We start from the raw sequence: 26,386 nt of genomic DNA on the forward strand, positions 1-26,386 counted from the left end.
TGCGTTAGCTTAATGCTTAATTTCTCATCTGCCAACCCAGCAGCAAACCAATCCCATTTAATAATACACTGTCAAGATGTTTCCTATTGGCCTTCATTTAGCCTGTACAAACATTGTAAAACATTATCCCAGAGACACACAAACAACCAAATGAACACACATACACATCCTGTTATCGGTTTGCAGAGCACAGTTACAAATCAGCCCTGTACTCCCACAACAAACGATCAACTCCAGGCAAGACCAATTTTAAAAAGGCCAAGGGATTCCTCGTCATTCCTCAAAGGCCTCTTTTCCCTCCTGTTTCATCCCCTCTGCTGAGCAATTTGAGGATATTGACTTGGATCTGCTGTGGTCTGATGGGATAAAATGACAACAAGGAGAACTAATCTTGTTTACTAGACCACAGACCTGCAGTCTCTAATCATATTGAATAACACCAGGCCACTGTTTGGGAGGAAGAGGCTAGTGTAAGAACACATCCAGGATTTGGGTGTTTTTGACACTGGGATCATGCTTACTTTATGGGATCATGCTTTACTAATGTGACAAAGCAACTTCTTTCAGCACTTACAAGTCAGAGATGTTAGCAATTAGCGGCAGTTTGGATAAATTGTATAAACTTTTTTGACACAATACTTAGAGTGTGAAACTCACAGTTTCATTCCCCCTGAGCAAACTCCACCAGTTTAAAAATGTCTTATTAATTAATTAAATGGATGAAGAGAGCAGGGGGAGAAGGTATGTCCCTAAACATCTAATTATGTTTACCTACATTAAATTACTAGAAATCCAGAAACAATGTACAATTTAGAGCATCATTTATGAAAGTATTGCTAGTATTTTTTAGTGTTTAAAACAAATATCAACAAACCGCTTAAAACCTGCTTTAGTATTTGGAACTGCTTTGAATCATGGGGAATGGAGTTTGAATGACACATATTTTCCTATTCCAGTTGACAAAAAACTGTCACGGTCAACATTTCAATTGTGATATTTTAACATCAATTTTGCGGTCTCTTGACACAGCCTCACAGAAGCATCATGGTGTTGAAGAACTCAAAAGGCATCTATGGATCATACTAAAGTGTGTAATGAGTTTAACTCTTGAGATCAGAAAGGAAAAGTGTTTGAGCTGCACTCAAGTTGTTGACTTGCACTTCAAAGTGCTGCAGAGACATTGCAACAAACATGGGTTTCGGAAGGCTGATGGAGAGGCTGACATTTATGCATGTCCATTTTTATGCTCCAAATTTACAAAACTTTACATTATTCAGCATTGCAACCTTGGACTTTATAGCAAGACAGAAAGTCTTAAGGCTAAAATGGCACCTGAGACACTAAAACTCCTCACTAATAAGATCTATAATAGCAGTGGTGCCATAAAAATCAATATCAAGGCTTCCAACATGATGTGTTACTGATGTGTCGTAATAAAGAGTCTGTAAGTAAACAATCTGCAATATCATCATATGACTTGAAAAGGTCATATGACACTAATAAACTCATAACATCAGTTTATCAGTTGACCCTATAATATAGCTCCTATGTTTCCTTGTTGCATCAAAATAGATGTAACCGTCTAATTCTGCTTGAATAAATGTGGAAAATGCCTCTTTAAAGGTCCTCTGCACTCAGTGCTCACGAAGCATATATATGTAACAGGTAGTGTGCTGCAAATGGAATGAGTTCTGAGTAAGAGTTGCTGTACTGTGTAACGCTCACAGAAATGGACAGTCAGTGAAGGATCAGCTGACCAAGTGTAAATGTCAGAGGAAAGCAGGAAGGAAGAAGAAAGGCTTCAGCAACTGGATGGATGCAGAGCAGTAGTGGTGGTGAGATGGAGAAAGGGGGTAGAAGAAGAGAGGGAGGAAGAATGGAAAGCAGCAAAGAGGTAGATTCTTCACTGCCAAAAGAAAGGGTTAACATTCCTCATTAGAGTAGACCTGCCTGTCATTTGCAATACAGCTGTTTTCTCTGTAATATCCCATGCCGTCATGTTTTCTAACCTTTAGGTTTGCTGAGCACATATGCTTTCCTTCAGAATCCTTTTACTTCATATACATTCAGTTGCATATATCCATACCTTGGAGCTGCCCAGAGTGACCTCTGTCTTCTACTGTTGGCCACTGAGAAGCTCCACAGGAGCATTCAGAAATCAAATGCCTTGCTTAAGGGTATCTAGACGGCTGCAAGAGGGGAAAATGTTGCTAATTCACTCCATTTGATTATTTTCCCAGGATTCAAAATGGTGACTTTCTGATTATAAAACTGCTTCTCTAACCTGTAGTTTCTCCTTCCCCTAGATACTGCCTTTATCATGCTGACTATGAGTATACTAATGTTTAGTTATTTTAATAACTTAGTGATTAAAATAACTAAACATTAGTATAGTTATGAACCATTCTGTAGACACAAAGACAAACACACACACACATTTTTTGCTTTCTCATCTAAGCTGATTATGTCTATAAATCTTGTTTTGATTTCTCATGAGGTAAGAAGATGCTCCTTCATGGTCAATATCCTGTTTTTATTATACCGCTACATTGCTGGCTCTCTGTATTTCCACCCGGGGAGATATTGTTCATCTTTAATAAGGCTTCTTGGTGAAAGAGGAGACATGAAAATCCACCGTAGAAGCCTGATTTAACATGGCACAAAGGAAGTGCAAAAACAAACCGCAGCGTGGGAACGGAAAATGACCATAAACTGAACAAACCTAAATCACCAAATTTCTTAACTGCAGTCTCTTGGACCTCCTCAGGACTGAGGAAACACACACACACACACACACACACACACACACACACACACACACACACACACACATCATTGTACTTCTATCTTTGTGAGGACCATCATTGACAGAATGCATTCCCTAGCACCTTACCCTAACCTTAACCATCACAAGTAAATGCCTAACCCTTAAAACCAAATCTTAACCTTCAAACAGCCCTTTGAAGTTGTGAGGACTGGCCAAAATGTCCTCACTTTCCAAAAATGTCCTCACTCTGTAGGTAAAAAACGTGTTTCAGTCCTCACTATGTAGCAAGTACAAGTACTCACACACACACACACACACACACACACAGAGTGATTCAACATTAGCTCAGGGGTGATGTAATATTGAAATGCAGTCTGCTTTTAGTATTACAGCTCTCCTGTCCAGGCCCAGAGACTAAAAAGATGTCTAAAAATTGAATATGTCTTAGCTTCAGGTAACTTCACGCCAACTCAGCTGGACATGGAAAAGCTCTCAGCTGTAACTCTCTCTGGTCTCTATTGCTGGTCAGCACAACTACTGTAAAGTTAAAGGAAAATACAGTACCTCTGAAATCTATAAATATTTATTCTTTGATTTAGTGAAAAAGAAAGAGATGATAACATAGTGCAAAGTTCAAGAGCTGATCTTTTAATAGTTTGTTTCATCTTTACTGGTTGCTGGATGGATTGGGTTTTTTATACATGGCAACATAACATAACAATTCAGATAATCACAGGAAGGTATTTGATAGCCAACACAGAACACTGTTCTGTGGCATCTTACTTAAGAATAATCCATAACATTTTTTTAAAATTAACCTTTATTTTACCATTAGTCTGTAGAGATTGAGGTAACTCTCCTTCAAGAGAATGAAAGCCAAAATAGCAGTACAGTTTACTGACAATACAAACAGCTCAATAAGAAATGCTGTAAAAACAAACAAACAGAGAAACCTCTATTTTATGAACTTGCGTGTGCCAGCTACAGCAGAAAATGCTTAAGTTTAAATCTTTCAAAAGTACAACTAAATTTTTTAGGTTTTTCTTAAAGATTTAAGAAACCTAGAGGTGAAATTCAAACTGAATTGAACTGAACCATTTAACTGACTGAATCATGACTGTTCCCAGAGAACACAGTTAACCAATCCCCAGTCACACAGGTAATGCTGCATTTCCCCTAAACTGTTTGAATGACAGAGAACTGCATTTTGAATTTGGACAAATTCTCCCACAATTATCAAAAATCCTTTTGGAAATATAAAACCTTCCCTTTTTCTGTCTTTTTTGCTCCCATAAACCATTGCACACATGGCCATGCACACTTTTGGATGCACAAAATACCAACTGTGAGGTCTGGCATCAGTTGTGGGAATGGAGCTTTTAAGCAGCATACCTTCCTCCTCCATATGCTCCAAACCCAACCTAGCAATTATATGGAAACCTCAAAGCTAACCTTAGAGCACTATCTGGGGACAGGATCGTGGCTACCAGCCAGTGTCGACCTACCCTGGAGATATGGCTGCACTCCAAATCCTTCCATCATGTTTGAAAAGGCCCTCTGGTTGATACTGAGTGTTTTACTTAATTTTAAGGGAAATACCACTCACGTTACATAAACGTGCTGGGCATTTACCTGGTGTTCAGACTAAATCTCTGTGAAGATGCAGATCGGATTTCAAAGACCCACAGAAGTGACCACAGAAGGAAATTTGCTATGAGCTAAATCTGGTACAATGCATAATTCCTCATTATTTCTAAAAGTTATGTATTCTCATATAGTGTCTTTGTTAAAAAAAAATAATAAAAAAACTTTCTTTTCTCTTTATGTCATAGTCTCCATTTCATACTATATGAGATCTCACTGCAAGCACCCTAAAACTGGGTCTTCAACAAAGCAGAGTGCAGTGCTGCAGATTTTCTGCGACGCCAGATTATACGAGTTACCAGTTCAGGATCATGGTTCTCTGTCTGGCTGCACACTGACTGTGCTAAACATGTACTTAAGAGAGAATTGTATTCTATGAACAATTTTATGCAACAATCAAAGCCAATACAGCGAATGTATTGCTCTCTCCAACACTAGTTGTCTTGCACTGAAAAAGACATCATTGTTAATTGGTTAGTTAGTTAGTATTTACCGCAGTAAGCAAAAAAATCTGTGTTTGGTTGGGTTACTTCTTCAGGCTGAGCCACAAGGCACTCACCTGCAATCTCGCCTCCCAGGCCTGGCTCTAAATGAGACCGAAGATGCTGATCCATGCATGCAGTAGATGTCTTTGAATCATTCTTAGTCTGGAGTCCTGGTGGGTCAACTTGCCTTGGGTAAAACTACAAGAAGCTGTTTCCTCTGAAAACAAAGCTCCCAGGGGCACACAATCTCTTTCACTACAATAGACAGTTTTTACTTACAGCCTTTTGAAAATTAGACTGACAAATTAATTATCAAGGTTTTTTTCAGTGCAAAAGACGAAACACATATAAGTACTGAGTTGAAAAACAATCACTGGCTACTGACCTGTGTTGTATCAGCTGATATGGAACATTAGCTTAAGCATATTTTCCTCTCTGCACAGTTCAAAGGCCTCTAGACAAATGTGCTCCTGTGTGCAGGGTTGAGAGTAGAGGAGCATCCCTACGATGGTTCTGAACCCTCAGCAAGTGGACTCAGCATTACTAGTTTTTCTTTGCAGATAAAAAAACCCTATATATTAAATTAAAAACACAAACAAAAAAACATATTAGCCTAAAACACAATCTAACTCTAGCCAGAAGAGAAAGATGCTCAGGACATCACATGATGTGCTCGCTGCCTACCCATCCATATCGTGCTGCCTGGGAGCCGCTGGCATTGAGCATAACACACTGGCTATGACTTTGCGGAAGCCCATGAGGACAGAAAGTACATGGATGGGCTTCCCTTTCAGCTCTTCTTTGTTCACAAGATCAAGGACAGAATAAGGACAGAGGAAGCTAGTTTGATGTTGAGAAGTATTTTCTCTGCCTGGCACTCAGGTTAGCTCTCTGTACTTCACCTTATGTCTGTGTGGATGTGCGTCTTTGTGTGTGAGGCAGTGTCTTAGAAATGCTGTCTGCCTGCTTCTAAGAATCCAGCACTTCAGGATTCTTTGCCGATACAGTCCATAGCTGCACATACACACTGCACATACAAGCATACATTGTGCATACGACATATGCAAGCATAAGCACCCCCACTTTTGCACCCACCTACACACACACCTACACACACACACACACACACACACACACACACAACTGCCTACTGGAGTGTAACCATGGAAACGGACCGCCTGCCCAATAGGGGTTGTGATGGAGGCAGCAGAAGAGAGGGAGACTAACAGGAGGAAGTGTATTCACCTCTATTCATCCATGCTATACATGAGTTGATGAATCAGTCTGTCACACAGTAAAACTGAAATGACAAACACTTTTTTATCATTATAGAATGTTAAATATCAATATATTCATCTTTATATATTAAAAAGTATATGTAGTGTAGTTTAGATATATGTTTACATATCCAACACATACTATTACAACTGTTTGATGAATATAGACTGATGCTTACATTCATCTTGATGTGGGTGGAAATCTTAAAACTGTGTAGTGTGAGTGTAGGACAATGCTTTTGTTACACATAAAAGCATAATCACTGCTTCATATAATAATGTGTTATTACATTATCTAACCAAGAGTATTAAAATATCAATTTTTTGTGAATTTAGATTTATTTATGGCACATTGTTCTTGTTGATAGCTTTCTATAGTCTCGACCGTAACACAAAATGATGTTAGTGTATGTTAACAGAACAATATCATGTCTATGGGTGGAGACTTTGTAGTGTTATACTTTTTTTTTTTGCCCTTTACAATATTTCAGTGTTTCTTTTCATAAAGCCTACAACTGTATTTTTGATATTTTTTTATATATTTTTAAAATATTTTATGTCTTTGTACTCCTACTCTTTGGGATTAACGTACCTTTGATTGAGTTTTCATTGTATACTACTTGAATTGTTAATCGTTTTGAGATGCTTGGATTGCTGGGTTTGATAATAACCACACCTGCCATCACAGAATTGGTGTATATCTGCATATACGGGTGTTGTAACCTTTTTAACAATATTTTAACCTGACAAAGATCCAACTGGGATCACAATGTTGTCTATTTAGACAAATGTATGGTTTGTAGTCAGTTTGCAGGCATTACTCTTTTTCACCTCTGCCTTTTTTGCAGCATATTTCATTAAGAAACTTCTATTAACTTTGTTCCTTGGTTCCTTGTTGTTTTAGCAGTATTAAAAAAATACCTATGTAGGGGCACATCCGCCAAGTCATAACATCATAACAACAGTAACAATAACTGCTGCATAATCAGTTGCAAGAGGGACTGGTTGATGATGGTCTTATCGGGAGCTGCTGCAGTGCTTGTGTACACATGTTCTGTTTTGTGACGCAGCTAATGTGACAGTCCTGTGTTGTAATATGTCAGCAACAATTAACCAGGTCATACTCCTTTTTTGGCATGGTCCTCACCAGGGCCCAAATTAACAAGTAAATGTTTTGGAGTTCAAATAACTTAAGACATCTTTTGTGTGAATCCGACCAGTGAATTAAATGTACTATAATTGGGAAACAACTGAGTAGAGAGCCAGCATTAGAGTTGCTTCCACATCACAATAGTGCTGTAATTAATTTGCCATAAGGCTTACAATACATTCAAAAAATCCACAAATTGACAGTAAGTTGACAATTGTAAATGCTTTCACTCACTAAAGCAGCATGGTTTCAACAGGAACTACAGAATAAATCTGTTCATGTACACATTAGAACTGCATTTGCCATTAAGGTTGGATTTGAAAGCATTCTCTAACATAAGTGCTACAACAAACCTGTCTGTTTTATGGCCCTTCTGACATACAGTCACAGACACAGCATCCATATAGCACAATAAAGCAACTCAGAAACCATATAAGGTGATATGCCTCTTACTCTCACAGCATACAGTTCACGGCATACAGCCATGATAGAGTCTGATTTATACAGTACATTAAAAACCCTTGGCAGCAACGTGACCTATTTACTACAGCTTTATTAAATATTAAAGCTATGACATTCAAGGTTCGGCAGCTTGGAAGAACATCGATCTTTACCACGATGAGTTTTGAGATTATTCTAGTAGGGCATATATGTTTTTGGCATCTAATACATCCCCAAGTTACTATCCTGTGGATGATCTACAGGCTTTTCCACAGGAAATCATTAAGCACAGCTTCAGATCCTGACGCATTTCGTAACGTGATCAATGTATTTAGTAGATGATGGCTTAAACAATAGCCACACTTATTACATTATTGGTATTTGATGTGTGAAATAGTGCCTCTGTTCTTTCTTCTTAAATATTTATGCTTTATTTCAGAAAAATGTATTATTTTAATTTGATATGATGTTAGCAGATGTGGTCTTTATTCCAAGTGAGGTCACCCAAATCTATTCTGTGAAATCCTGCTATGATTTCCTGAGAAAAGGCTGGATTTACTCTCTTGTACTTAAAGTATTAGGGGACGGACAAAATTTCATGAATACTTATACCATCTACTGAACTCTAAAACGACAATCCTGCATTTTTGTAATGGTAATTTGAACCTGGGGAAGGGAAAGTGCAGTGCTTGTCCCTTTCTCATAATCAACACTGAGGTGCCCTTGAGCAAGGCAGTTAACCATCAGTGCACCAGTGGGGCTGCTCTGTATCCAGCAGATTATATAAATGTGGATAAATAAAGAATAAATAAGGTACAATACTAAATGCCAACCACTGTTTCTATACATTAGCCACCTTCTCTGTACACCAGCCTTGCTGCAGGGATGCAAGGAGCACTTCTGTGCCACTCTACAGTGTGCAGTTAGGTCTTTAGATACCTACATGCACTACACAACACACTTACACACATGCTCAAGTGTGGACACACATGCAGGCACAAACACACAGAATGTATTTTCATTCATCATCTAGATTCCTTGGCTTTTTTGGATATTGACGTCATTCTCATCCCACTTAGTGTAACGTCTCCGTAGCAACAGGGTTAGACAGTATGTCGATTCAACAAGCAAAGATATTGGTCTTTAATTCAGTAATGTTTATCAGCTGGTTATGTTGTCTAACTTCGAGATTACATTTTCTCCCTGACCACAGCTGCACAGAAACAAGCTGAAGAAACTGACATGCAATTCATTTTCTTGAGCGATTTTACTGTACGCAGTTATTTGATTGTTCATTGGATGTTTTGGAAATGAGTTTCCACTCAATCACCACGAACAAAGCTGAGCACACAGCACTGACACAATTGAGAACTAGTATTATCAAACTTGGCAATTAAAGCCTTTTGATAATGAATTTTAGCAATTATCATGCTCGCAGTGGTGCTTCACGTGGGCTGTAATGTGTAATGCTAGAATCATATTTTCAGATCCTCTGCCCACCTCCACATTTCTCCCCTTATTCTCTGTGAGCACTACAGGTGGAGGAGAGTGTCAGTGATGCAGAATGTGTGTAGGCGGCCGAGTGGGCGGTAACTGCGATTTGGATCCCGCGTCTTCACATGTGGGAATCCGTCACATGGTCGAAGACAGAAGGATGAGTATGCAGAATGGTGACAGAAAGGGAGAAGGTCAGTTTGGCAACCTAGTAAAAATGTCAATAAATGTGCTTGGTTATAACGTGTCAGAAAAGACATGAGCAGCATGTCAAACATCCTCGAACATCCACTAAATTTGTTTATTCTGAAAATTATTGTACCTTATGCAAACTGCTGAGTTATGCTAAATGCTTAACTTAAAATTAAGCAGCATTTAATGACATTGCTGGTGCGCTTATCCAGAGCAGCTTACAGTTAGAACTGTAAGTAGGTGCTCAGTCTCCTGCTCTTTTTCTGCTTCAGGAGTAAAACTAGTGCTGTTTTCCTTTTAGGGAAACTTGTCAAGCCATCAAATAACCCTCTTTAACTCTTCCAGAAGAAATGTTTTTTTTCCTGTGCCTGTTCTTCTTGCAGACTCTCCACACCCCCAGAGCTCAGTCTGGACAGCTTCTGGTCACCTTGTCAACCCTTTGTTAGATGTTGAAGCAATTTCTAAATAATAGGTGATCCCCCATCTGAGCTGTCATTCCACCGTGCAGCAGGTAATCCACATGAGCTGTCTTAAGTGTGCCAATATTAAGCAGTGTTGCATCTTTTTTTGCTTTCCTAAAGCTCATTAAAATTGATTTTCATCAGTTAGGTTACTACAATTAAACCTTCAGCATTTATCTGATCGTGATGCTGTAGATCTCATGCTATATGATGTGAGTGAAGATAAATTAAATTTTTCAGCAGTGACCTGTAAAATGTGTGAAATATCTTCAATGGCGTTGACAGCTACAGATAAAGTGGTGGGGGGAGCAGAGTAAGAAAAGAAAATGGAAGAAGGAAGGGAAGATGGCAAGGCAATTGAGGAGGAATGCGCAATGGAAGGGAAGTTGACTGAAAAGGGTAAAGGGAAGGGAGAATGGGGATGATGGATAATAGAAGAAAAGATGAATGGAGGAATGCTAGAAGTGGAGGAATGAGTAAGGACAGAAGAAGGAAAGTGTTTGGGAAATGTTAAGGATTGAAGGGCAAGGTGGGTGGAAAGGGAGACAGATGAAAGATGAAAGACAGATGGAGGCAAAGAACGAATGATGTTAGGGTGATGGCGAAGGGGAAGAGTAAAAGGATGGAGGCAGGATATATAGATGAAAGATGGAACAATGGAGGACAGAGAGAAGAAGGAAAGTGAAATGGCAGGAGGTAGTTTCACACTCCTCTAGCAGTTCATTTTCACATTCACACCAACCTGCTCAGTCATGCGCGCACACACACACACACACACACACACACACACACACACACACACACACACACACACACACACACACACACACACACACACACACACAAACACACATTGTCACTTTCTGGCAAACCATTCAGTCATGAACTGTGCCAGGTTACAATCAAGTGTAAAACCCTTATTCTGTACTAGAAAATAAACTATAAAACACAGAGAAAATAAGTTTAAAAAAATCAGTAATCCTGCAAACCAGATAGTAATAGAACGAGAATCCCTCAGGTTCATGGCACAAGCTGTGGGTGCTGTTGTGTTAAAAAGCTAGAAAACATGGCGAAATCACACATAAGCCCACACACACATACACAAAATTACACTTACATACAACATCAAATTCCACTTAGTTTAGCTTTAAATTACATAATCTAAATTTAATTTTGTGAGATTGTTGTGAGCAGCAAAGAAGTGCTTGAAATGTAAAACCCAACAAAACTTAAATAACTTTTGAATTAGCATAGAAGGGAAATTAAAAACAGCAAGAATCTACAAACAGACTGCATGGCAAACTGTGTGCTAATCGTGTCTGAATTGAAATTCACTGAAGCAATAAAGCCTCCTATTGAGACTTTGCCCCCAAATAATGAAGATCCCTCATTCTCACTCAATAGGATGCCTGCAAAGTCATATGTGTAGTGAGCTCCAACACAGACATCTAGAGATTAGCTATAAAGATGGTGAGAGATGACAGAGACATGCAGAGCAATGGATGCCTTGAGGTCTAATTCAGCTTGTACTGTTGTTTTTTGTTGGTTTGAATCCCCAGGCAGTCTTTCAAAATCTATATGGGAAAAGTGAAGAAGTAACACCCCTTCTGTCTTATTGTACCTTTTCACTAGTTTGCCATTGTTGCTGTGTTGGTTTGATGCACTTGTATATTGGGTTGTAGTGGTTATGTATTATCTTTTTAAATAAATGTGTATTATAAAAATTGTTGCTCTTATCCGCAGTTATTGGCCATTAAAAGACAATGCGTATTCTTTACTACTACAGTGATTTTTTTAAAGACTGCTGTCCGGCAAATGCAAATAAAAGGTTATAAAGGTTTATTAAATTCAATTTCTATTTCTATTTATTCAGCTCAGATATCTGTGCTAACGTAGAAAAGGTTTCAGTCGTAGTCATCTGGACACTGTTTTCAGAATCAAGACGTTTCGGCTCTTAATTGTATCAATTGAGAATGACTTCCGGATGGGAGCCGAAACGTCTTGATTCTGAAAACAGTGTCCAGATGACTACGACTGAAACCTTTTCTACGATAGAACACTCCTGGACGAATGAGGGACTACACCGTCATATCTGTGCTAACTTTTCAAAATGAAATCCCTTGACTAAAATCAACACTCAAAATAGAGAGTTGGATAAGTTCCTAGATGTGATGACCACTATGACATAATAATAACTCGATGCTCACAAGGCAGGAAGTCGAGTGTTTTTGCTTACAAGCCATTATTATTATTGCATATCCCAACCACAATCTTGTCACCACCCCTGAGATTAAAAAAAAAAGGATTAAAAAAATCTCTCTTACCATTTGCAGAGGCCTCTTTCGAAGGTCCCTCTCAGTGACCAGTCTCTCCTGGTCGGTGATGTAGAGTCCACGCTGAGCCAGCGCCTGAATGACAGCATCGTGGCCCAGCAGGGGCTTGGCAGCGTCACTCTTCAGGATGAGGCTGCCGGCCCTGCAGTAAAGGTCTGCAGACAGCAGGAGGCTGGCCACAGGAGGCTTCAGGTGCTCCTGCTCATACTGGTCTGTGTAGAAAGGGTCCTTTAAGTCTGCCGGGATGCTGTCTGTATGATGGAGGAGAAAAAGTAAGATTTTGGATAAGAGAGATTAAAGAGATAAAGAGATTGCACTTTAGATATTAACATGATGGCAACTAAGACCACCACAGTAGCATGTTTCTAATTTCCTACATCAACAAATCACTGAGAAGTGTAAAATAAAGGGGTAGAAATACTGTAAGTAACAAAAAAGAAAAAATCTGATGCTATTAGAAGATAAAGGCAGGAAAACAGGATGAGCATTTTCCATTCATGTTCTAAAATATGGAAAACAGAATAACTTTGTCATATTCACCCATTTCTCACAAGGAATTGAATTCTGTAGCAGAATTATGGAATAAAAAAGTGAAAAATCTGGTAAACTTGAGATGAGCTGCTGTATACTGTTTGACAGAGTTTGTCTTTACTGAAGAGTTTCCCACTCTTGTGCACCGATTCTCTACCATTACTTTTCATTGCCATGCTTTGACAATGTCTTGACATGGGTATGTGTGGATAGACCTCAGCGTTGCTATAGCAACTGCAGGAAGAGTGGAACCCGATCGATTCAACTAGTCTGTATCTCTGCAGCTCCCTGGGAACACCCCTCTCACTGCCTGCCTTATAAAAGAGAGAGCCTGCATGTGTGTGTGTGCCCATCACCTCAAGCAAGTCCACTGCAAGGGGATAGTCCACAAATAATTTAAAAACATTGCTTTTTTTATTGCTTTTGTCACCTTTCTTGCCAGTGTTTGCTGAGCTGGGAAGCATTTTTATAAACCATTTCTTGAAAAAGAAAGTATGGCTACTGTACAGAAAATATCAGTGAGAACCAAGCCAATGCAAGTCCTTCTTTTTCCACAACAGATTAAACAATACACTCATGATTAATTGGTTTTAAATGAGATGCTGCTTTTGTGTGAAAGCATTAAAATACATCTGCACACACTCCAGATGCAGAGCTCATCACTGTGTCAGCAGCAGGAGAATATATGTAAATTTTGATGACTGCCTGTGTGCATGCAGGCAAAAGTGTGGCATGTGGTGACAGCCTTAGACTCCCCGTCACTGCTGCCCATCCTCCAACACACCCACCCACCGACACAATCAATGAATCACCTGCTTAGACTGACCATTATCAGCAAGGTCATCTACAGATGGACGCTGTGTTATTATGGAACCTAAATGCAGACAGCAGCAGTAGCAGCTATCTCAGTTATATGCTTTTCCTGTACGTACTATGTTCATGTTATTGATCCCAACAAAGAAATTAATCTTTTCTCTAGCCCTCCCCCTTCATCCTCCACAGGGAGGTCAGAGGTCAGGCTGAGCTACAGAGCAACACCCCTGAAGCTGGTAGTATGTCAGCATCTTGCTCAGGTAACAATTACAGCTTATATTTAATTATTTATATTTCGTGTTATTTTTCAACATGCAGGCTTTTCTGAAGTCTCAATTGTGTCTTGTGTATCCCACTATTTTCTGTCCCTGGTTCCTGTTGTTACTGTAATGCACCTGCTTATTAAAGAAGAAGAGTTTACTGAGCTTAAATATCCCATTTGATCAAACATTATATAGAAATTGTACTCCACTCGTTGTGTATCTTCCAATATTTAATTACATTTGTAGTATTTTAGCTTTTACTTATGCATGGGAAGTGTGTGAAACCTTGCTTCGCATTCACAATATTCCAATCTTCAACTGTTGACAAGAAAGCAGAACCACTGCTGTTTGGAGTTTGATGCACTGAAAAAGTGCACTTGTTAAGGGAATGCGGAGAGAATTACACGCATTTACTTTCACCCCAACATTTTATCGAGCATTCAGACAGGACAGCGTCTGGTCACAACGAATCTTCTCTGAGCTCTGCTTATGAACCAGAGTTGTATCGTACATTAAACACTGGTATCGGTTTGTGCTGTCTGTTTGATAGTATTTTTTAACAGCAGATGATCTGCTGCATAGGCTACGTCTTGCATCTACTAGATTGCATATTCTTCATGCACTCCTGCAATGGTGTAATGAGGCAGATGCATGTGAAGTATTCAGAGCAGTGTAGGCAGGGATCTGGAGATGAGCCTACTCTCTCTTTCTTGCACTCTCCCTACCTCCCTCACTCTCTCTTTCTCTCTCTGGAGGGCTGTATTTTTGGAATCAGCCCATTTCTATCAGTCCTCATTGAAAATACACAGAGGATCAGCAAGGAATCTCATGTTTGCAGGGCTTATACAACACAGTGGAAGGAATAATGTGCTCTGCTCTGTGGCTACAGCAGTAGCAGAATACCGTTTTGTGTGCACTGTTCAGACAAAATGAGCTGTATTGGTTATTTTAGAGCTGATCTGTTTAAGCCCATGTAAACATTACAGAAATAGCAGTGGAATACCTACAATAATACAGATCAAAATGAGTAAAAGAATGGGAAAGAACCGAACACAGAAGAAGAATCTAAAATACAGTTGTATTGTATTTGGTTTATTTTAGGTCTTGAAAATTGAAAAGCAAAGTCTCCCTGTTCTTTATTTCACTTTGTGCAGCAACTCCCTGATAAGAATGTTTTTTGGGTGGCCTAACTAAACAGATGTTTTTGTGTTGTTGTTATCTTTTGTCTGTAATTCTTCCTTTCAAAAGGTCTGGTTGGAGATATAGAATGCAATCATAAACCAAAGAAAAGACTCCCCACAATGTATTCAATGTAATACTATTTTCCCACCAACAGGGTGTTTGCCACAGGGGCCAAGCATCTCAAATGTATTCTCTACCTGTGGGAAGGTTTTTGAATGAAGTGATTCTGTTCTTGAGGTAAGTCTGGTCAAACAAATTCTGATAGCAAAAGATGAATAAGGCGTCAAAATGATTCAGGCACAGATAATGAATATTTCATAGCTCCCACTTACACTTTCAAAACCCAGTGTAGAATTGAAACGTGATCTGCCTCAGACACAAAATCCTGAGCTGAGATTTTCTAAAACTCAGCTTTAGAACAAAATCGTTGTGAATGGAGCAAAGCCTAATTCATGTCATGTAAGCCCAAGCTGATGCTCTTTTTTTATCTTTTAGTGGAGCATATTTAGTTTCTGGTATATTAAATCAAACTTATAACTCTGATTCAGGTAAACGTTTACATTACGGTAACATTTAGTTACTATAATGTAAACATTAAGTTCATATCTAGTGGTGTGATTCACATGCCTCAGGATCCAATATGTGTCACATGGGAAATAAAAGCAAAATTGGGACACAATCAGTGTTGGGAAACTCAGCCATAGTTTGAACATAGCGACAGTAGCCTCAGTGTGACACATAGGTATTGTCTTTGAGCTACTTTAGATGTTATGAAAGCATTTATTGAGATTTTGAAGAATTAAATATTTCATTGTACTTAATGTGAAATTAGGTTTTGTCTCTTAAATAAATACATAGAAAATTGTAAATTACTTTTAATTTACTCAGAAGTGGCTTAAATTCATGATTGTGGTGAAATACTTTTGAATCACTTGCTGGAAATGTGGGTAGCATCTTTTCCTTTTGGCCAGGAGCCATGCATTACAACTTTAACTATAGCTCTAGAACTATGCATGGTAGAAGCATGCTGCCAATCATACAAGTTTTTCCACGTTAATGGTCCAGAAGAAAAGTGATCTTGTTCTGCCTCCCATTCAGTGATGCCACCTTATCAGCCCTGGCTGCGTCACCTAGTGTAGCATAAGTGTCATGTGGGTATGTCAAGTGGGATATTTGTCCAGGGCTTTAAGAGACTGTCCAGTAAAAGAACTGCACACTTGCTGGAATTTCAAAACACTCCCAGTTCCCACTCATAGTTTGTGCATTTTGAACTGCTTATGAGTAAAAAACGATGCCATAACAACATGACAGACATCACTATTTAGCACATTTCTATTCTGAAGGTTAAGAAGTCTCAAGTGTTAGATGGTGATGTATTACCTCTTCACCAGACACTTCTGTTGAATCCCTGCTGCTTGCATTCTGAAAAATGTGACTTTAATGTGTGCGTCTGTGACATACCACCATAGCACAAAGTCAAAATGATATAAATGGGGTTGTGAGAGAGATGTTGGTGGAAGGAGATGAGTTACTGTTACTGTAAATCCATGTTGTTGTAATTCCTACTGATGGACAACAGAGGGTGATAAAAGTTATACTACATTACACAAAACACTTTTAATTCCAGCATGAGCAGCCTAAATCCATCAATTCTGAGCAATAAATGTGATTCACATGAATCCCAGTCAAAATTGAAGAAATGGCAGTTTGTGGACATCCACAAACAACACATTTGGTAATTTATAAAAGAGCACATCCATCGAAGTTCAAATTGATACAATACTGCGTACATTTTACATGTTAAGTACAAAAAAGGCTGCATGTGAATGTACAGTAAAACTTCATAAAAGCAGAATTTTTGATAATTCAGAATGTAACAAATTAATTTTGAGTGGTTTCTCAGCAGCAGTGCTTTGCAGTAAAGTCAAACAAAAACAACTAGATGTGGTGGCAAGAACAGGATATTTCATCAGCACCACACTGATCCTTTTGAATCAATTTTGAACCCTAGGATGATCTTGTGCGAGGTGAGCCTCTGAGTCACCGTGTTACAACCCTCCTATCTGTCTGTATTATTCATACTAGCCGAATAATCAGACTGAATTGCCATTTTGTTTTCACTGCACTGCTTGAAAATGTGGGTGTCGATTCAGAGGTACATAAACAACATTCCTTCTCTCTCTAAGATGAAAGCAGGTTTAAAAATCGATTAAAAACATATAAATGTGTTCATCATGTTAGTTCATTTTTTAATACTACTAAAAAGAATGTATTGGCGGTGTAAACCCACTTCTGACTACTTTTTCATAGCGAAACCGATTTTACCCTTTGATACGATATTCTGAGGTAAATCCAGAATAGCATATATGTCATATATAAGAATCAAGAGTGACAACAACTAAGGCAAGATAAAGGTCCATGAGGATAAGCATTAACTAATAAGTACTGTAGATTTTTGTTTTATGATGGTTACAGACTGTAGCCTACAAACCTTTTCACTGACCTCATATTACTGTTAACTAGTAGTCTACACCCTTTGTGTGATATATACCCTGCTGACAATGTATAATAAATCCCACATGTGATGCCTCTCTTTCTAAATTTGGATGCAGTAGCCTACCCTGCAGGTGACATCATTTGGGACACCTTTATACCTCCATGTTTTTACATTGAATACTCCCTTTCAATTAAGTAGGACAACATATTTATTGATCACTAGGATCCAGCACAGGAAACTGGTTGTATCTGTCCTTATGGGATAGTATTTATTGTCTATTTATAGGCAATTCATTTAAGATGGTCTGCAATGGGCAACAGCAACAGAACACAATGGTGTTTGTGAATCAAACATATTTTACTCTGATGGAAAATCACTGTGCTATTTCTGCAGGGAAACAGAGAATACTGCCTCGGGTAATCAATGATGAGTCCATAGTAAATATCTATAGTCTATGACTTCTCTACAGTATACGGCAGATAAGGATTAGTTTTGAGTATTGTTTTGGTGCCATAGCCTTTTAAAGCGTACTACAGGCACATTTATTGCATCAGGTTAAAATCAGGACAAACATGCATTTGAAAAACAAAAATATTCATGCAGAGTGCTAACTATACCGAGGTACAGTAATGCACCTACCTGTCCCGTATGCTTTGGCCACCAACCATGTGAGGCTGCAACAGATTTTGGCTCGGGAGAAGTCATAGTGCTCAAAAGACTTTATTGCTGGAGCAACGAAGGTCTTCTTAACATCCCTTACGTCCTGAACTTCACCCATATTCCTCCCTGAATTGTGTTCTTGAACCCTATGAAGCAACACAACGCGAAAGCATCCCACTACTGGAATTTGGTGGAAAACAATAAATAAACGGCTGAAAAATGATAAGATGCGGTGTCTTTCCGGAGACTATTCACACGTTCTTTCAGTCATAAAATGCTAGATTGGCTGCGGTTTATCGTCTTATTCAGTCTCGTTGACACAATGAGTCGCTAGTCTTGGTGTTTTTCATCCATTCTGCTGTCTACCAGTTGAAATGGGCTTCGTCGGACCAAGCTGGGAAGGTTTCGTTGGATTTCAGAGGAAAAACTGCTCTTTAGCTGGAATGAAAACAGAACTATTTCCATTATTTGGGTTCGTTGGAAGCAGACGGCTTCTCCCTTTCATGTCCATGTATTTTTGTATGGATAACCTATGTGTTTAGCATTCCCTCCTCTATTCAATCTCTTGGTGCGGTTTTCCTGCCGCACTGTGGCTCTCCAAGCCCTGCACCTTTGTTGCGCAATGCGCATGCGCGGATGGTGCATTCAAATGCTGTCGGAAATGTTATCACATTTGTTTGAGGGGTATGTTGCTTTGGCCCTGCATTGTATTTTCCTGCTATAAGTTTAAAATGTTATATTCTTGAAGACTGCACCGTATCTCTGTGACATATGACAGCAGGCCAATTTAAACCTCACCATCCAATATCCTTATATCATGTGACTGCACGACTTAGGTTTAATGTTTGTGTTTTCGATGAGCATTTGAATGCATGAAAATAGGACAGCTTGCATGCAGTTAGCGACAAGACATAAAGCTAAAGGCTTTTAATTACACAAATCCACGTTGTCAACTTGACAGACTGACCTCGTTTTAAGTAACTGACACTGTACTTATTCCATAAGTTTAATTACCTTGTGGGCTGCCCCGTTCAATTATCCAGCCACACCCAAACCCACAATGTAAGGCATTTCAGTTTCTATGAAGCTAAAATGTTTAATCATTTTTAGCATATTTAGTCAAAAAAACCGTCAAGAAGGTATGTTATAAAGAAGCCTAATGATCACGAGGCATAGCAGAAAACCGCTGTTCTATGAACCACATTTCCCGACGTGCAAAGCAACATTTCGTCATTAGTTTGCGTCGGTGATTGTTTTGAACCGTTGAAGGAAGACGCGAGGAGGTATGTGTAATGCTTTTAATTTATATGAAACATTTATTTAAGATACTCCCCGGCAAGTATGAGTCTGTTATGCCCGAACTGTGGTTTAAAAAGCTATATCATAATACACGAAAATGCGAAAGCTTTATTTGCCAGGAGTTATATTTGTTTGTGTGAAACTGTAACTTCGTTACTATACGACAATGTCGGTTTGCAGAAGGAATACGCAGTTAAGTGCTGTAACGTTACAAGCTCAAGCCCGAGTTTCCACCATCTTGAGAAGTTGCTTTTACCATTAAAACGAAGACCCCTAAATCCTTGACATTAACATAATGTTTACATCTGTTTTTTCTGATGTTCACAGGTTAACAGTCGATAAAAATGTTTATGCCAAGAGCCCTGAAAGTGAAGAGACCTGCCCAAGGCTCAGGCCAAGTTTTGAATAAGAAAAGCAAGGTCGGTCAGGAGGAGAGAAAAGATGAAGGTAACGTTAGTTCAGCGACATCTGTTCAGAAGGAGGAAACACATGAAGACACCAAAACACAGGATGAGACAATACAAGCAGGCGGAGGCTCTGCAGGTTTGACAGAGAGCTTACTGAGTGAAGATGGACATAAGTCTGCTTCAAGTGAGGATGAGGAAGAGGAGGAGCCTGTCAAATCATTCAAAAAGAGCCAGAGATGGCCGGAGCCAGGAGAGCCTGTTTGTGTGATGTGTGGTCGCTATGGGGAGTACATTTGTGACAGCACTGACAATGATGTTTGCAGTCTTGAGTGCAAAGCCAACCATTTGGCCCAAATGGGGATAGGAACTGGGGCAGGTGTGTTTAACCTTAAGGACAAAAATGGAGATGAAAGGACTCAACCTCAACAGCCAGCAGTTGACACTGGTGTAGTGGGTGAAAGTGAGGCAGGCTATTCCTACAGGGAAGATCGGTTCATATCAGGCTTAACAGATGAGCAGGTGCAGCGGATTAAACAGGAGCTGGGCATTGAAACCCAGGGGAGCAATGTCAGGAGACCCATCATTGAGTTTGAACACTGTGGCTTCCCTGCCAAGCTGAGTGGCAACCTGAAAAAAGCCGGCTATGAGGCACCCACACCGGTCCAGATGCAGATGGTGCCTGTTGGTCTCAGCGGCAGGGATGTGATTGCCAGCGCTGACACAGGCTCAGGGAAGACTGTAGCCTTCCTGCTGCCAGTGGTAGTGAGGGCACTGGAGGTACAGTAATGCGGATAACATCAGATTCATTCATTTCAATTTATTTAAATTCACACCTTGAAACTGCCTATTTATACCCAAAGAATGGTACTTTTTAATCTATAGGAAACCTCCATCGGAACTGTATTCTATAGGAAATTTAATCTAGAGTAAACAAATACAAACAAACACCGGCAACCTGAAGTCCACCATTTTATTTTTATTTTAAAAGCCTGATTTCACCTTTACATGTTTGCTGATTGTAAAGGTAAAGGCTTGTGTGACACAATATATAAGGTACAGGTATGTTGGCCATCACATAACCTTAAGCTGGTTTGAATTAATGTATTTATACACCTTGTAAAAACCAAATACAGTTACAGTCTAGCAGCTAAGGTTCTTGTTAGCAATGAGAATCCATTGATCACTTAGGCTCACTGATGTTGGATGGAATGTAAATGAATTTGCACACCATCAACATGATTGAGGTGGACAGTATAAATAAAAGAAGAGATGCTTTTATCAGAAAAGCCTGGAGTTTTAATGCTTATAATTTCATCAAGTGCTTTTTGTTGCATGGTACATTTCTGTCCTGGTATAGGACAACTCCAGGAGAAGGACATATTTGTGGAAAAAGATCAGGTTTTTGCACCATGAGCCTTTTGACTCTCTTGCCGTTTGAAAACATTTGTTGGAGCAGATGTACTAGCTATATTGAGAGCTGTGTTGTAACCAATGCCATGCAAAGTTCCACCAAAATATTGCATTGACTTTTTTTGTCCTCTTCATTTATTTCAGCTGTTTTATTCTTTTTTTAACTTACAGACGTATAACAATAGACTTTTCTTAAGTTCCTTAATTACCAATATTAGAAGCGACCAACAGTAAGGAAAACACAGGTCATGTCAATTTATTCTTTTGGAAATCAAAAGGAACTTACAAAGTTTAGATAATTATCATCATTATTATGCAGGAGAGTGTCTGCATTTTAAGTGGATAAACAACAGAAAAGATTGGATTCAGACTACTTTTGTAGCAAGCATCTCCCCTGCTGCAGTATCCTTTAGCAAGACACTAAACCGCCACCAACTAACAGAGGAGTTGTCCTGTAGCTGGCCATGATATTCCTGTGCCCTTGTTCTCAAGGGGAACAACTTAATCTCACAAAAATAAATTATTTGTAGTATTTAAATATTCTTCACAAAATGTCTCTAGAAGACACAGACTCTATAACATTACTTGCTAACTAATGGCTTTTAGGCTTGCATGTGTATTGAGATGTTGTACGTTTTTGTTTTTTTTAGAAACCAGCACACAGTGTGGGTAGCCCTGTGGCTCTCATCCTGACCCCCACCAGGGAGCTGGCCATTCAGATAGAGAGACAGGCCAAGGAGCTGGTGATAGGCCTCCCCAACATGAGAACCGCGCTGCTGGTGGGCGGCATGCCGCTTCCCCCACAACTCCACCGCCTCAAAAGCAGCATCAAAGTACAGTCTCTGTTTTTACAGTCATTTCATCCTCCCCCTTTCCACATCATCATGTTCTTCTTCTGTTAATCCCCTGTAGATAGTCATTGCCACCCCTGGGCGACTCCTTGAGATCTTGAAGCAGAAGGCAGTGCAGCTGGACAAAGTGAAGGTTGTGGTGGTTGATGAGGTATGACAAACACAGTGCAATTCAGATTTGCTGGAAATTCAGCACTTAAAGGGTTTCCAATGTTGAAAAAAACTTGGAATTTTGTGGCGTTGAGAACAAAAACAGACTAAAAGGTTAAATGAATGAATTTCATTAAAAGTACCTGTACTTTTAAAAATGTATCTACCAAAGACAATAATGTTTCAGCTCTTACAAGTTCTCTACATCCAATGATCAATGCTTAACATCCTCCAGAAAACCTTCATTTTTGTTGTGATAAAGCAGACGTTTTGAAATTATTTCACTGATTTAAATTTGACATTAGGATGAGCAAACAATGAGGATTTTATGATATCTAATTTTGACTAAAGTCATGTCATATCCCAAAAACATGCTGTAAAATTGAGGATTTTACCAAACAGCATAATAATAGTTGATAATGTAAGTGGGGTCAAGTATTCAATTATGTGCTATGTAATGTGTAGAAATCATAGTTTTGAAGTGGAGAAAGTCCATTTGTGGTGTATCCTGTAGGTCGACACTATGTTGAAGATGGGCTTCCAGCAGCAGGTGCTGGAGGTTTTGGAGCAAGTCTCGGAAGAACACCAGACTCTGCTGGCCTCGGCCACCATCCCAACAGGGACGGAGGAGCTGGCTGCCCGACTGGTTTGTGACCCCGTCCGCATTGTCATTGGAGAGAAGAACCAGCCCTGTGCCAATATAAGGCAGATCCTGCTATGGGTAGAGGAACCCTCCAAGAAGAAGAAGCTGTTTGAGATTCTCAATGTAGGTTATAGACTTGAGGTTTTGATTTTTAACAGTGATTTTAACAGTCTCCTTTTTGTCAGCAAGTCTGGTTCTCACTTAAAGTCTCAAAAGAGTTTGGGTGGTGTATCACTTTAAGCTCACTTCCACTGCCATTATAGGCTTTCTTTAAGAGGTCAGCAGTTTTCTTAGTTTTTGTGTAAGACCAGGTCTAATTGTACTCTGGAGAATCAGAAAGTGCTTTGGTAGGGACAAACACAGAAAGTGGGTTATTATCTCAATTTTAGTTTATAGTGAATTTACCACTCAGTCTCAATACGCACTGGTACCAGCTTGGTATTTTATTAACTGCCTGTTTAAAGGTGGTAAGTGCTTAAGCTCCAAGGACCAGTCTCCCCACTACACCATATTTAGAAAGCCATTGCTGCAGCCCTGGACCCCGTCTGGAGGAAATGGGTGGGCCCTGAGCCATGGCCCCACTCCAGGAATCCCAGCAATGGCTTGCACCATTTATACAGGGCAGGGCAGGAAGAGTCTGCTTTAGTTAACCCAGTGAAGAAGTGTTGTTAGACCATTGTGAGAGTAACAGGAGCCACTTCTCCGTGGTGGTTGTGATGTCGATCTTTTTTTAAACAAAGTTATTTATGACTTGTGTTATTTAATGGCTACGGTCTCTGAACAGGGAGAAGTGGTGGGTCTTGCCGGAGTACTGTGGAATTTGAGAGCTGTTAGAATGGGAATTGGATGGGACACCCCAAGAAAACCAAAACATTGGAGTGGACATAAGTCAGAAATCACCCAAAACAGTCGTTTCACATGTTGCAGCTCTTACAGCATTGTACATGAAAATTCGCTCAAACTAAAGTCAGAAAATCATAGCATGTTCTCACAAACTGGAGCTAGAACAATAGACCTAGAGCTGACAAAAGCCCCATCATTATCACTTTACCTACCCTGCTGCACTAGGCAGAAACAAGTCAATGTGGGAAATAACTATTTGGATTTGAGAAGAAAGGACAGATGCAAACAGTCTATGCTGTTCCTGCTCTGTCCAGGTATGAATGGCAAGAAATACATTGGGACCGGGTAATAGGGGACATTTTCACTCATCTGTAAGAGTACATGCTGTCATACTTAAGCTCTGTTACATCTGCTGGTAGACATTTTTTAGTTGCAGCAAACCAAAAATAGCCAAATAGGTGAATGTGATCTTTTTTTAAGCACATCAGCCAGCCCTGCTATGGTACTTTTTTCCTCGAAATTGAGTGTTGCTGGCTGGAGAGTCATGACTGCCATCTGCTGGAGGATTTTAGATTTGTTTAACTTTAGCTTTATAACATAATCATAAATCAAAGTTTAAAACTCAAATAGTCAGTATACATAGTAGCTCATTCTGTATATAGAGTTACTGAAATATCTGTATGTAGAAATATAGAAATGCAAATGTAAAAAATAAAATCTCACCTTGCTCTTATGTTTCCCTTGTGGCTTTTCAGGACAGTAAGCTGTACCAGCCTCCAGTGGTGGTGTTTGTAGACTGTAAACTGGGGGCTGATCTGCTGTGCGAGGCGGTCGCCAAGGTGACAGACCTCAATACTGTGGCAATCCACTCTGACAAGAGCCAGTGGGAACGCAACCGCATCCTCAGGGTGAGGCCAGTGGCAGCCAGAACATGCACAGTCAAGTGAATAAATAGCAGTTCTCCAATGTTTGGTGTCCAAGAGACCACTGACACCAAGAGCTGAGACTTAACAGTTTTTTATCAGTATATTGAATGTAGAAGAATGCTGTCAAAACCAGAACTACTGTAGGTAAAACAAACCCTAAAAGACAAGAAAAAAGAAAAGTGGAGAAGTAAAACCATAATAGATGTAATTTGACAAGACCCAAAATGATCAAGATTTATTATGGATGACTGGATTTTCCTCTTAAATCTCCCTGTTAAGTTTCTTTGAATTTAGAAGGGGAAAAAAATTATTCCTCACTGCATGGCAATACTGCATATATGTTCTGTCTCTGCTTGTTCCAACACGTCATTGAAGCTATTTATACTGACACTGAGGGAATATTCAAGCTGGTCTAATTTTTATATGGCAGCACCATTACATCAGATGGAAATATACTAGGTGTCTTTTTCATAATTTTATGGTAATTTTGCAGTGATTCAATGTATATTGGGTATTTTTGGGATCTCCACTATAATGTCAAATACATTTCTGAGGTTTGATTGTTTATAAAGACTGACCAACCATTAGATCCAGCAGGGTTTATAGTTCAATTTGTTAAATCCTGTAGCATAAATATTGTTTTCTTAAACATTTAAGTCCTAAATATGCTAATGTTTATGTGACTAATGTGTGTAATGCTAAACATGTCTAACAGTGTAATATTTGCTCTGTTGCGTCCTCAGGGTCTTCTGGAAGGAGACTTTGAAGTGGTGATCAGTACAGGTGTGCTAGGCAGAGGACTGGACCTAGTCAACGTCAGACTGGTGGTTAACTTTGACATGCCAAACACAATGGATGAATATGTCCATCAGGTTAGTAATACCCAGAGTAGAAAAGTGGTTGAACTTCAGAGTGTATGTGTGCCTTTTTTTTCTTTTTTTTAGAGCAACATTGTTGGCACTTCCCAATAATAAAGATTCATTAATTAGTAATTACTAATTAGTACATTAATAATGAGTAATAGTTATTGAATCCCATTTTTCAAACTTAAGTAAATATCTACTACTTTTGTCAGTCACAGCTAAGTTAGGGAATTCATTGTATACAAATGGTTGGTTAGGCAAATTATTATATTTTTCCCTTCATTTCTTCCCATCCAGGTGGGCAGGGCAGGTCGGCTGGGACACAGAGGAACAGCCATCACCTTTCTCAACAATAACAACAAGCGGCTGTTCCTGGAGGTGGTGAACCGGGTCAAACCCACAGGGTCCATCCTTCCCCCTCAGCTCCTCAACTCACCTCACCTCCATGAACAGCAGAGGAGGGAAAGACAGAAAGCCAAGCTGGAAACTGACGATGTGCTGGTCACTAAGAACAATCTATTGGACATCATAAGAAAACACGACCGTCGCAAAAAGTAGCAAGTTCTTCCGAATATTGCCTGCAATGGTGCTGTCTATTTATTGAGTAAATGTTTAGTTTGTATATTGTTTTATCAAAAAAATAAATGTAATGTTGATATTCTGAATAAATGTGTTGCGTTATTAATGTTAGACAATTAATTAAAATAGAGGAATTATCCTCTCTAATTCTTCAACCCAGGTCCTCCAACTGAGGGACAATCTTTCTTGTCACTGCTTTGGTGCACTTTGGTCCAGTAAAAAAAA

General features: G+C 39.3%; 2 protein-coding genes across 5 annotated transcripts in view; one reads left to right on the forward strand and one right to left on the reverse strand.

Annotated features, from left to right (window-relative positions):
• camsap2a (calmodulin regulated spectrin-associated protein family, member 2a) overlaps positions 1-18,817 on the reverse strand; it is a 53,907-nt gene extending 35,090 nt beyond the window's left edge. For 3 of the 4 annotated variants that reach the window (XM_044200693.1, XM_044200692.1, XM_044200690.1), the window contains exons 1-2: positions 18,170-18,816; positions 12,236-12,495 (exon numbers count right to left, since the gene is read on the reverse strand). In XM_044200693.1, coding sequence (XP_044056628.1) covers positions 12,236-12,495; positions 18,170-18,308 — 399 coding nt within the window. In that variant the 5' untranslated portion in view covers positions 18,309-18,816. Of the gene's footprint in view, positions 1-12,235; positions 12,496-18,169 lie in introns of all 4 variants that reach the window. The other variant, XM_044200691.1, reaches the window with a different exon arrangement.
• Positions 18,818-19,177: 360 nt separating this feature from the next.
• ddx59 (DEAD (Asp-Glu-Ala-Asp) box polypeptide 59) lies at positions 19,178-26,247 on the forward strand. Its single transcript, XM_044200696.1, has 8 exons — positions 19,178-19,473; positions 19,817-20,673; positions 21,957-22,139; positions 22,219-22,308; positions 22,822-23,073; positions 24,549-24,701; positions 25,463-25,591; positions 25,880-26,247. Exons 2-8 carry the CDS (start codon positions 19,834-19,836, stop codon positions 26,138-26,140), a joined length of 1,908 nt encoding a protein of 635 aa, XP_044056631.1. The 5' UTR covers positions 19,178-19,473; positions 19,817-19,833; the 3' UTR covers positions 26,141-26,247.
• Positions 26,248-26,386: the final 139 nt, after the last annotated feature.

The sequence above is a fragment of the Siniperca chuatsi genome, linkage group LG6, assembly GCF_020085105.1.
Source record: "Siniperca chuatsi isolate FFG_IHB_CAS linkage group LG6, ASM2008510v1, whole genome shotgun sequence".
In the NCBI taxonomy this organism is placed as follows: domain Eukaryota; kingdom Metazoa; phylum Chordata; class Actinopteri; order Centrarchiformes; family Sinipercidae; genus Siniperca; species Siniperca chuatsi.